General features: G+C 42.2%; 1 protein-coding gene across 1 annotated transcript in view; it reads left to right on the top strand.

The window, feature by feature from the left end:
- The window catches only part of LOC139418061 (kirre like nephrin family adhesion molecule 3a), a 286,108-nt gene that overhangs the window by 226,771 nt on the left and 46,191 nt on the right, over positions 1 to 13,146 (top strand). Inside the window, exon 6 of the mRNA XM_071167221.1 lies at positions 4,200 to 4,305. Coding sequence (XP_071023322.1) covers positions 4,200 to 4,305 — 106 coding nt within the window. The remainder of the gene's footprint in view (positions 1 to 4,199; positions 4,306 to 13,146) is intronic.

The raw sequence follows: 13,146 nt of genomic DNA, 5'->3' as shown, positions 1-13,146 counted from the left end.
TGCATGTAATTGGAAAGCAGTAAATAAAAACAGCCACGGTAACAATAATTGCCCCACTCGTCCCTGTTACTGAGCTCTTCAACAATGTTTGGTAAAAAAAAGAGTGCCACTTCTTTCAACAAAGTAGGCCCCATCAATCCATCAGCAATGTGGAAGAAACAGAAACACAATGATATGGACCAGACGTCCTCCAAAAGATGAAGAAGATATCGCTAACGACATGGGAAAGAGAGGCCATTCAAGAAAGCAAACAAGAGATGTTCCAGACTTTGAAGCGTATGTCTAATGGCTTGTCAGCCTGTTTCTTTGGTCAACCTCCATTTGCTGCCATTTCCTCGGCTAATGAGTCAGTGTTGTGTCGATAACTTCAACTCCCAGCCATTTGTAAGATGGTTCCGCACTGCTCATACATCGTCAAAGTCGACTCTGGAGTGGAACAAGGGCAGGTGATACTGTATTTGTATGTATTATGCATCCCCATTAGCTGCTGCCAAAGCAGAAGCTACTCTTCCTGGGGTCCAGCAAAATTGAGGCAGTTTATACAATTTTAAAAACATTACAATACATTCACAGATTTCACCACACACTGTGTGCCCTCAGGCCCCAACTCCACCACTACCACATATCTACAGTACTAAATCCATGTGTATATATAGTGTGTCTGTGTGTGTGTGTGTGTGTGTGTGTGTGTGTGTGTGTGTGTGTGTGTGTGTGTGTGTGTGTGTGTGTGTGTGTGTGTGTGTGTGTGTGTGTGTGTGTGTGTGTGTGTGTGTGTGTGTGTGTGTGTGTGTGTGCGTGTCTGTGTCTGTGCCAAGGTTTGTGTTGCTTCACAGTCCCCGCTGTTCCATAAGATGTTTTTTTAATCTGTTTTTTAAATCTAATTGTTCTGCTTGCGTCAGTTATTTGATGTGGAATAGGGTTCCATGTAGTCATGGCTCTATATAATACTGTGTGCCTTCCATAGTCTGTTCTGTACTTGGGGACTGTGAGGAGACCTCTTGTGGCATGTCTTGTGGGGTATGCATGTGTGTCCGAGCTGTGTGCCAGTGGTTTAGACAGACCGATCGGTGCATTCATGTCAATACCTCTCATAAATAAAAGCAGCGATGAAGTCAATCTCTCCTCCACTCTCAGCCAGGAGATTGACATGCACATTATTAATATTAGCTCTCTGTGAACATCCAAGGGCCAGCCGTGCTGCCCTGTTCTGAGCCAAATGCAATTTTCCTAAGTCCTTTTTTGTGGCACCTGACCACATGACTGAACAGTAGTCAAGGTGTGACAAAACTGGGGCCTGTAGGACCTGACTTGTTGATAGTGTTGTTAAGAAGGCAGATAATTGCTTTATTATAGACAGACTTCAAATAAAATAAAATAAAATGTATTTATATAGCCCTTCTTACATCAGCTGATATCTCAAAGTGCTGTACAGAAACCCAGCCTAAAACCCCAAACAGCAAGCAATGCAGGTGTAGAAGCACGATGGCTAGGAAAAACTCCCTAGAAAGGCCAAAACCTAGGCAGAAACCTAAAGAGGAACCAGGCTATGTGGGGTGGCCAGTCGTCATCTGGCTGTGCTGGGTGGAGGTTATAACAGAACATGTCCAAGATGTTAAAATACTCATAAATGACCAGCATGGTCAAATAATAAAAATCACAGGCAGAACAGTTGAAACTGGAGCAGCAGCACAGACAGGTGGACAGGGGACAGCAATGAGTCATCATGTCAGGTGAGAGAAAGAAAGAGAGAAAGAGAGAATTAGAGAGAGCATACTTAAATTCACACAGGACACCAGATAGGACAGGAGAAGTACTCCAGATATAACAAACTGACCCTAGCCCCCCGACACATAAACTACTGCAGCATAAATACTGGAGGCTGAGACAGGATGGGGACTTCTCCCCATCTTAGCTACTACTGCATCAATATGTTTTTACCATGACAGTTTACAATCTAGGGTTACTCCAAGCAGTTTAGTCATCTCAACTTGCTCAATTTCCACAGTATTTATTACAAGATTTAGTTATGGTTAAGGATTTAGTTTTGTTCCAAATACAATGCTTTTAGTTTTAGAAATATTTAGAGCTAACGTATTCCTTGCCACCCACTCTGAAACGAACTGCAGCTCTTTGTTGAGTGTTGCAGTCATTTCAGTAGCTGTAGTAACTGACGTGTATAGTGTTGAGTCATCTGCAGTAGAATCAAAATACACCCTGGCTTTACTCAAAGACAGTAGCATGTCGTTAGTAAAAATTTAAAAAAGCAAGGGGCCTAAACAGCTACCCTGGGGAATTCCTGATTCTAACTGGATTACATTTGAGAGGCTTCCATTAACTTCTTATGGCTGCAATCCCGTTGACGGGAGCGATCTGACAACAGCCAAAAATCAGTCAACAGTCAAAAATCTCATAATTAACATTTCTAAAACATACATGTGTCTCATACCATTTTAAAGCTATTCTCGTTGTCAATCCCATCAAAGTTACTACAGTAATTTTGCAGTGTAACTGCAGTTACTGCATCCAAAATACCACAGTCTACTGCAGGTACTGCACTTTTACTGCAGTTTTAAAATTGCAATCTTTTTTTGTAACGGTAGTGCACTTCTGTAGCTACCACACTGTGCTCATAAAAAGGTGTTTGGATGAAAAAACTCACCCTGATTTATTTTCCTAATATAAATGTGTTTCTTCAATATATAGCGAGTAGTTTAAGACTTAACCTGAGGATGTTAATTTTTCAGTGGCTGCTTTATATTTCGTACGGTTATCTGGATTATTTATTTTCCACAGAGCTGGGAGTAAATTGTTAATATTTGACCTGTAATGTTAGAGCAAAGCTTCCCACAAGGCCTTTATAAGGGAGGAACGAACATCCCCTTTAACCTTACGGGGAAGTAATGACTGTCCTCTTTAATCCATCACTCTTGTAAATTAAAGTTGATTAAAGTTATTATCAATAATTCACTGGCGAGATTTGTTGAATGTAAAACACATTAAGCTAGACAAATAGATTTTCATAATCTCCCCTTGGCCAAAAGGAATGGAAGTACGTTTTTTTACTCAAGGATGCACTTTCTAAACCTTTTCCTGATAAGTCACAATCAAGGCGACACAAGGTAAAGTGAAGGGGAGTTCCATTAGTTTCTATCAGAGATCTGCAGTGCTTTTTAAGAAAATCACAGAGAGGGTTTTTGGAGGTAGCAGCACAGAAGGGCCCCATCGTTGTACATTTCGGCTGATAATTTCGCTGTGTGATTTGCTTTATAAACAGCCCGAGAAAAGCACAGAGGTACAGTAGCTCACAGCACTTGGGAGCACATTCGGCGCATTCGTCTCAACACTGTTGTTTGTTTCATTTATTTAATTGATGTGTTTGTTACTTTTATCCAGAGCTGTCCTTAATCACAGATATTCTATCAAAAGTTGAGTAAATTGCTAATGTAGCAATTAGCAAGCAAACCGAGGCTCGAATTCATCTTAATGGGAAATATCAGCCTTTACAGAGGAGAGTAATTAACAAGCTCTTTCCGCTATGTTTGTTCTTTGCTTTGTTTTGTTCTTTTATCTCCACTGGAAATTTTACTGAGTGAATCTTTAATTAACCGGTTTAAGCACGGCCATGTGAATATGTCTTACGGGGGTCAGGATAGCATCAAACCCCAACCATAGCATCAATATTTATACAGTTGTTTACAGCCTGCTGCTTGCACTCACACACAACACCCTTTGATTGGGGTCACATGCACATGCACGTGCATACTCATACGCACGCACACGCACACACACACACACACACACACACACCAACAAACAACAAACACATACACACAATCCACCTACGCTATTAGAGGACTCAATCTGGTTTTACAGACACTAAACCATTTTACCATTTCAATTAACCACATGCAGGTTAAACAAATATGTCGTAATGCACTATTTGCGCAAATTCTGCATTGTGACTTTATATTAATTGTGGCCTAGATTCTGTCATCACATCCAGTGTTGGTTATCCCTTCCTCTCTCCCAGTCCAGGGTTTATTAGGTACCGGAATGGAAGAAAAGGGATTACCTGAACTCTTTTTTGTCGTCCGTTGCTAAATGTTTTGAAGCCCTAACGAACATGACCCAGGCACAGCTGTCCTAATATGTAGTCTGGTGTTGGTTTATAGACTGACCCTCTGTTCTCGCCCATGTAGACCTGCCTCTTGTCAACCTGTCGGTGGAGCCCCAGCCCATACTGGAGGGCAACCTAGTGAAGTTTCACTGCTCTGCCAAGGCTAACCCACCTGTCATCCATTACAGGTAAGATAGTACACCTGCACACACCTGCACACACACACATGCAAAAGCATTACATCTGCACCTATTTTCTTCTCCGATTTAAGTCTTTAATTTGGGTTACCCAAAATCTCCACTATTTGATGTGCTTATAATGTGTTCAGTAGGCTTGTATCCAAATTAATAGTCTATCTACATTCCTCTCATGCTTATGCATACAGGCTGCATAAGGATTGTCATAGTCTCTCTTTCCAAGTTATGCATCTCTATTGGGGTATAACACAGGAAGCATCCCCATATGTTTCACATTGTCGTAGGCAGTCCGCGGTGGGACAGGTGGTTAGTCGGCATAAAAAAGTGTGTCAAATGTACCCAGAGGTCACCTTAGACCGTAACTCCCTGCCAGCAGCTGGCATCTCATTGATAATAGATGGGCGGGGGTCCCTGAGACTGTGGCACACATCACTGCCATCTGCCTATGCCAGTGCAGGGGCGAGCACCAACTGCATTAGGTTGGCACAGAGGGGGCACAGAGTGAACCACAATACACAAGGGTTTCCCGTGGTTTGTACCTAGCCAGTGGGTGGGTGAGGAGGTCCAAAGAGAGAGAGAGAGAGAGATGGGAAGGGAAGAGAGGTTGGAGAGAGAATGAGTAGGGGGGAGAGAGAGAGGGGGATGGAGAAAGAGAGAGAGAGAGAGAGAGAGAGAGAGAGAGAGAGAGAGAGAGAGAGAATGAGAGAGAGAGAGAGAGAGAATGAGAATGAGAGAAACGGGGGAAGGAGATAGAGAGAGAGACGGGGGAGGGAGAGAGACGGGGAGAGAGAGAAAAGGGGAGAGAGAGAAAGGGGGAGAGAGAGTGGAAGGATACAGAGAGGGAGGTGACTGGGTTCTTTGGTCTCTTTGAGGATGGTTAGCCTCTGCCCAGTAAATACACTATAGGCAAAAATCCAGCTACTGGGAAAGTGTTTGAGTCCACACAATGTTTCTTATAGGTTTAGGGATGATTACTACCATTTATTTGGCTTATATCTCGAAGTGGTTTGGGTTTGGGATATCCCTGTTCCTGGAACATTAATTGTCATGACAATATACAATTATAGTGCATACAATAACTACAAGCTGTCATGAACAACAGAGAGCTTTGACGTGCCATCATCCAGCATATTGCGCTGCAATAAGCAAGTTAGCAACTACAGCAATACTCCAGAAACTACCATTCACCCCTTATTGGTTCCGATATTGCGAAAGGGGACAATCCCCCATATAATCGACAGTAATAGAAAAATGAGTTGTTTATTATTCTGTGTGGCAACACTCCAGGGAATTGCACACTGGTGTTTGAATTTGATTAGACAAGCTTCTCTATTTTAGCATGAAAACAAGAGTAGGGCTACGTGCCTCAGTAAATATCAAAGGCCTGCATATGATTTGGCATTAGCGGCGGTTGGACATTAAATGGAACAAAAATGTTTATGCGAAACAACAGTGGAACATCCCTTTGATGTGAATAGGCCTGGCTGGAGTGATTTTGCCACCTCAACAACAATGCTTTGTGGCTAATAATACAGGTTGACGGGGATGATCTGGCTCATTAGTGGGGGTTGTGAGTATATGCAATTTGTTGTATACCATACAGGGTTGGGGTCAATTCCATTTCAATTCCAGTCAATAATCTACACAAAAACCTACGTAATGTCAAAGTGAAAGATTTTAACTTAAAAAAAGAATAATAAAACATTCACAAATCAAATATAGTTGTTCAAAAGTTTGGGGTCACTTATAAATGTCCTTGTTTTTGAAAGAAAATACATTTTTCGTCCATTAAAATAACATCAAATTGATCAGAAATACGGTGTAGACATTGTTAATGTTGTAAATGACTATTGTAGCTGGAAAAGACAGATTTTTAAAGAAATATCTACATAGTCGTACAGAGGCCCATTATCAGCAACCATCACTCCTGTGTTCCAATGGCACGCTGTGTTAGCTAATCCAAGTGTATCATTTTAAAAGGTTAATTGATAATTAGAAATCCCTTTGGCAATTATTTTAGCACAGCTGAAAACTGTTGTCCTCATTAAAGAAGCAATAAAACTGGCCTTCTAGTTGAGTATCTAGTTGAGTATCTGGAGCATCAGCATTTGTGGGTTCGATTACAGGCTCAAAATGGCCAGAAACAAATAATTTTCTTCTGAAACTCGTCAATCTATTCTTGTTCTGATAAATGAAGGCTATTCCATGCGAGAAATTGACAAGAAACTGAAGATCTCGTACAACGCCGTGTACTACTCCCTTCCCAGAACAAGGCAAACTGGCCCTAACCAAAATAGAAAGAGGAGTGGGAGGCACAGGTGCACAATGGAGCAAGAGGACAAGTACATTAGAGTGTCTAGTGAGAAACAGATGCCTCACAAGTCCTCAACTGGCAGCTTAATTAAATAGTACCCTCAAAACACCAGTCTCAACGTCAACAGTGAAGAGGCGACTCCCGGATGCTGACCATCTAGGCAGAGTTGGAAAGAAAAAGACATATCTCAGACTGGCCAATAAAAATAAAATATTAAGATGGCAAGATAACACAGACAATGGACAGAAGAAGATTGGAAGAAAGTGTTATGGACAGACAAATCTAAGTTTGAGGTGTTCGGATCATTGTATATTTTGTCATTGTATATTTGCCATTGTTCAGTTTTTTTCAGTGTGTCACACACTTAGGTTCTTTGTGGCACCTTTTTAAGATGAAAATGATAACATCTGAATAACATACTAAAAATGTGGAAATTTGTACAGGGTAAAAGGGATATTGAAGAATGAAGGCTATTACTCCATTTAGCAATGCCATGCAAATACCCTGTGGACGCCTCCTACAACAGGACCATGACCCAAAGCACAGCTCCAAACTATGCTATAACTATTTAGGGAAGACGCAGCCAGCTTGTATTCTGTCTTTAATGGAGTGGCCAGCGCAGATACCGGATCTCAACCCTATTGAGCTGTTGTGGGAGCAGCTTGACCATATGGTACGTAAGAAGTGCTCATCAAGCCATTCCAACTTGTGGGAGGTGCTACAGGAAGCATGGGGTGAAATTTCTTCAGATTACCTCAACAAATTGCCAACTAGAATGCCAAAGGTCTGCAAGGCTATAAATTCTGCAAATGGAGGATTCTTTGATGAAAGCAAAGTTTGAAGGACACAATTATTATTTCATTTAAAAATATATATTTATAACCTTGTCAACGTCTTGACTATATTTCCTCTTCATTTTGCAACTAATTTCACCAATAAATCCGCTATAATTGAGAATTTCAATAAGCATTTTTCTACGGCTGGCCGTGCTTTCCACCTGGCTCCCCCACCCCGATCAACAGCCCTCCACCCCCCACAGCAACTTGCCCAAACCTCCCCCACTTCTCCTTCACCCAAATCCAGATAGCTGATGTTCTGAAAGAGCTGCAAAATCTGGACACCCTACAAATCAGCCGGGCTAGACAATCTGGACCCTCTCTTTCTAAAATCATCTGCCGAAATTGTTGCAACCCCTATTACAAGCCTGTTCAACCTCTCCTTCGTATCATCTGATATTCCCATAAATTCGAAAGCTGCCGCGGTCATCCCCCTCTTCAAAGGGGGAGATACTCTAGACCCAAACTGCTACAGACCTACATCTATTCTACACTGCCTTTCTAAGGTCTTCGAAAGCCAAGTTAACAAACAGATTACCGACCATTTCGAATACCACCATTCCTTCTCCGCTATGCAATCTGGTTTCAGAGCTGGTCACGGGTGCATGTCAGCCACGCTCAAGGTCCAAAGGATATCATAACCGTCATCAATAAGAGACAATACTGTGCAGCCATATTCATCGACCTGGCTAAGGCTTTCGACTCTGTCAATGACAACATTCTTAATGGCAGACTCAACAGCCTTGGTTTCTCAAATGATTGCCTCGCCTGATTCACCAACTACTTCTCTGATAGAGTTCAGTGTGTCAAATCGGAGGGCCTGTTGTCCAGACCTCTGGCAGTCTCTATCTTTGTGCCACAGGGATTAATTCTCTGGCCGACTCTCTTCTCTGTACACATCAATGATGTCGCTCTTGCTGCTGGTGATCCTTTGATCCACCTCTATAGAGACGACACCATTCTATATACCTCTGGCCCTTCTTTGGACACTGTGTTAACTTTCCTCCAGACGAGCTTCAATGCCATACAACTCTCCTTCCGTGGCCTACAACTGCTCTTAAATGCAAGTAAAACTAAATGCATGCTCTTCAACCGATCACTGCCCGCACCTGCCCGCCCATCCAGCATCACTACTCTGGACGGTTCTGACTTAGAATATGTGGACAACTACAAATACCTAGGTGTCTGGTTAGACTGTAAACTCTCCTTCCAGACTCACATTAAACATCTCCAATCCAAAATTAAATCTTGAATCGGCTTCCTATTTCGCAACAAAGCACCCTTCACTCATGCTGCCAAACATACCCTTGTAAAACTGACCATCCTACCGATCCCCGACTTCGGCGATGTCATTTACAAAATAGCCTCCCACACTCTACTCAACAAATTTGATGCAGACTATCACAGTGCCATCCATTTTATCACCAAAGCCCCATATACTACCCACCACTGCGACCTGTACACTCTCTTTGGTTGGCCCTCGCTTCATACTTGTCGCCAAACTCACTGGCTCCAGGTCATCTGCAAGTCTCTGCTAGGTAAAGCCCCTCCTTATCTCAGCTCACTGGTCACCATAGCAGCACCCACTTGTAGCACGCGCTCCAGCAGGTATATCTCACTGGTCACCCCCAAAGCCCAAATTCTTCCTTTGGCCGCCTCTCCTTCCAGTTCTCTGCTGCCAATGACTGGAATGAACTGCAAAAATCACTAAAGCTGGAGACTCTTACCTCCCTCACTAGCTTTAAGCACCAGCTGTCAGAGCAGCTCACAGATCCCTGCACCTGTACACAGCTCATCTATAAATAGCCCATCCAATCTACCTCATCCCCATACTGTATTTATTTATTTATCTTGCTCCTTTGCATCCCAGTATCTCTACTTGCACATTCATCTTCTGCACATTCTACCATTCCAGTGTTTAATTGCTATATTGTAATTACTTTGCCACAATGGCCTATTTATTGCCTTACCTCTCTTATCCTACCTCATTTGCAAATGCTGTATATAGATTTTTCGACTGTATTATTGATTGTATGTTTGTTTATTCCATGTGTAACTCTGTGTTGTTGTATGTGTCAAACTGCTTTGCTTTATCTCGGTCAGGTCGCAGTTGCAAATGAGAACTTGTTCTCAACTAGCCTACCTGGTTAAATAAAGGTGAAATAAAATAAAAAATAAAAAAGTTTTCATGGAAAACAAGGACATTTCCCAAACTTTTGAAAGGTAGTGTAAGTATTCATCCCCTTCATTTAGGATAGCCTAAATTAGTTCTGTAGTAACATTTGGCTAAACAAATCACATAATAAGATACATGGACTCACTTTATGTGAAATAACAGGGGATGACAATTTTTTAAGGACTAGCCCTTCCTCTGTCCCCCATACATACAACAACTGTAAGGTCCCTCAGTCAAGTATTGAATTCAATACAAGCACAGATTCAACTACAAAGACCAGGTAGCTTTTCGAAAGCCTCATAAAGAGGGAGAGTGATTGGTAAATGGGTAACAATAGTAAATCAGACATTGAATATCTCTTTAAGCATGGTCAAGTTAATAATTATGCTGTGGATTATGTATTACACCACCCAGACACATCAATGTGTCACGGATCCCTACAGAACTGTCATTACGCACACCTGGTCCCTATTCCCATTTGATTAGTAATTGTATGAGTGTGCCCTTTGTTCACCATTGTCCTGTCGATTATTGTTACAATGTCCATTGGTGCGTGTGAGTACCTGTGAGGTGTTTTAGGCTTTCGTGCCCTTGTGGATTGCGCAGATGATACGTCCCATGCGTTAATCATTGTGCGCGTGTGTTATTTATTCAATATACTCCTCGCTCTTTTGTTTGGGATTGAACCCTGTGTTTTTGTTGCATGTTTGTTTGGTCTTCGTCCCCGTTCCTTTACGTGGCACGCCATAATTTGGGCTGAATAAAAAAAACTATTACGCATTCCTGCGCCTGTCTCCCGAATCCCTTCATGCCATCATGGCACAAAGATACAGTCGTCCTTCTGAACATTGCTGCAGAACAGGAATGAAACTGCTCAGGGATGTAACCATGAGGTCAATAGTGATTATAAAACAGCTACAGAGTTCAATAGTTGTGATGGGAGAAAACTGAGGATGGATCAACAATATTGTAGTGACTCCACAATAATGACCTGAATGACAAGGTGAACAGAATTATACAAATATACAGAAAATATCCAACTTGAATGCAACAAGGCACTAAAGTAATTCTGCAAAAAACACAGTAAAGGAATATACTTTTTGACACAATACTAAGCCTTACGGTTGGGGCAAATTCCACAAAACACATCACTGAGTAACTGCCTCCTTTTTTTCAAGCATGTTGGTGGCTGCATCATTGTATGGGTATGCTTGACATCGACTGGGGAGTTATTCAGGATAAAAATAAACAGGATGGAGCTAAGCACAGGCAAAATCCTAGAGGAAAACCTGCTTCAGTCTGCATTACACCAGAGACTGGGGGAGGAATTCACCTTTCATCAGGACAATAACCTACAACACAAGGCCAAATCTACACTGGGGTTGCTTACCAAGAAGACATTGAATGTTCCTGAGTGGCCAAGTTACAGTTTTTACTTAAATCTTCTTGAAAATGTGTGGCAAGACTTGAAAATGTCTGTTTAGCCATGATCCCCACCATCTTGACTGAGCTTGAATAATTTTTTTATAGAATAATAGGCAATTATTGCACAATCCATGTCTGGAAATCTCTTAGAGACTTTCCCAAAGAAGATTAAGTTATAATCGATGCGAAGGGATTTTCTGACATGTCATTGACTCAGGGAACTGAAAACTTATGCAATGACTATATTTTAGTTATTACATGTTTATTCATCTTTAAAACATTTTAGAATGTTTCTGGATTATTGACAAAAAAATACAATTATATCAAAATTGTAACAAATTAGAATGTGAAAAATCCAAGGTATGCTTTTGCAAGGCACTGTAAATTAGGAAAATGTGTAATTGTACTTAGAATTAGGTATACTTTCTGAATTGACTGGAATTGGAATTTAAATGGAATTGACCCAAACCCTGGTATCATACTGCTTGTGAACATTTGCCATTGTTGTATTCCCCACAAATGGTAGCGTTGTCATTGTAAGAAACGTCCTCTCACTGTCACGTGTCCCTGAACAAGGGGGATCAAAATTAAAAGTAACAGTCAGTATCTGGTGTGGCCACCAGCTGCATTAAGTACTGCAGTGCATCTCCTCCTCATGGACTGCACCAGATTTGCCCGTTCTTGCTGTGAGATATTACCCCACTCTTCCACCAAGGCACCTGCAAGTTTCCAGACATTTCTGGGGGGAATGGCCCTAGCCCTCAGCCTCCGATCTAACAGGTCCCAGAGATGCTCAATGGGATTGAGATCCGGGCTCTTCGCTGGCCATGGCAGAACATTGACATTCCTGTCTTGCAGGAAATCACGCACGTTCTGTGCAGTATGGCTGGTGGCATTGTCATGCTGGAGAGTCATGTCAGGATGAGCCTGCAGGAAGGGTACCACGTGAGGGAGGAAGATGTCTTCCCTGTAACTCACAGCTTTGAGATTGCCTGCAATGACAATAAGCTCAGTCCGATGATGCTGTGACACACAACGCCACAGACCATGACGGACCCTCCACCTCCAAATCAATCCCACTCCAGAGTACAGGCCTTGGTGTTACGCTCCTTCCTTCGACGATAAACGCGAATCCGACCATCAACCCTGGTGAGACAAAACCGCAACTCGTCAGTGAAGATAACGTTTTGCCAGTCCTGTCTGTCCAGCGACAGTGGGTTTGTGCCCATATTTGACGTTGTTGCCAATGATGTCTGATGAGGACCTGCCTTACAACAGGCCTACAACAGTCCAGCCTCTCTCAGCCTATTGCGGACAGTCTGAGCACTGATGGAGGGATTGTGTGTTCTGGCGTAACTCGGGCAGTTGTTGTTGCCATCCTGTAACTTTTCCTGCAGGTGTGATGTTCGGATGTGCCGTTTCCAGGTGTTGTACTGTGCAGGTGTTGTTACACGTGGTGTGCCACTGCGAGGATGATCAGCTGTCCGTCCTGTCACCCTGTAGCGCTGTCTTCGGTGTCTCATAGTACAGACATTGCAATTTATTGCCCTGGCCACATCTGCAGTCCTCATGCCTCCTTGCAGCATGCCTAAGGCACGTTCACACAGATGAGCAGGGACCCTGGGAAACTTTCGGGTGTTTTTCAGAGTCAGTAGAAAGGCCTCTTTAGTGTCCTACGTTTTCATAACTGTGACATTAATTGTCTACCGTCTGTAAGCTCTTGGTATCTTAACAACCTTTCCCTAGGTGCATGTTCATTAATTGTTTATTGTTCATTGAACAAGCATGGGAAACATTGTTTAATAAACCCTTTAAAATGAAGATCTGTGAAGTTATTTGGATTTTTACAAACTATCTTTGAAAGACAGGGTCCTGAAAAAGGGATGTTTCTTTTTTTGCTGAGTTTATATTTGCCATTGTTCCTTTTTTTTGTGTCACACACTTAGGTTCTTTGTGGCACCTTTTTAAGTTTAAAATTATAACACCTGAATACCCTAACATGATTGTTCAGTATTTTGCAACTTGCAACTTAATGTTAGATGGTTCCTCACACAGAATGTAGTCTGTAGACCAGGAGAAAC

Source organism: Oncorhynchus clarkii, chromosome 10 (genome assembly GCF_045791955.1).
Source record: "Oncorhynchus clarkii lewisi isolate Uvic-CL-2024 chromosome 10, UVic_Ocla_1.0, whole genome shotgun sequence".
In the NCBI taxonomy this organism is placed as follows: Eukaryota; Metazoa; Chordata; class Actinopteri; order Salmoniformes; family Salmonidae; genus Oncorhynchus; species Oncorhynchus clarkii.
This window is presented reverse-complemented; position numbering and strand designations above follow the sequence as displayed.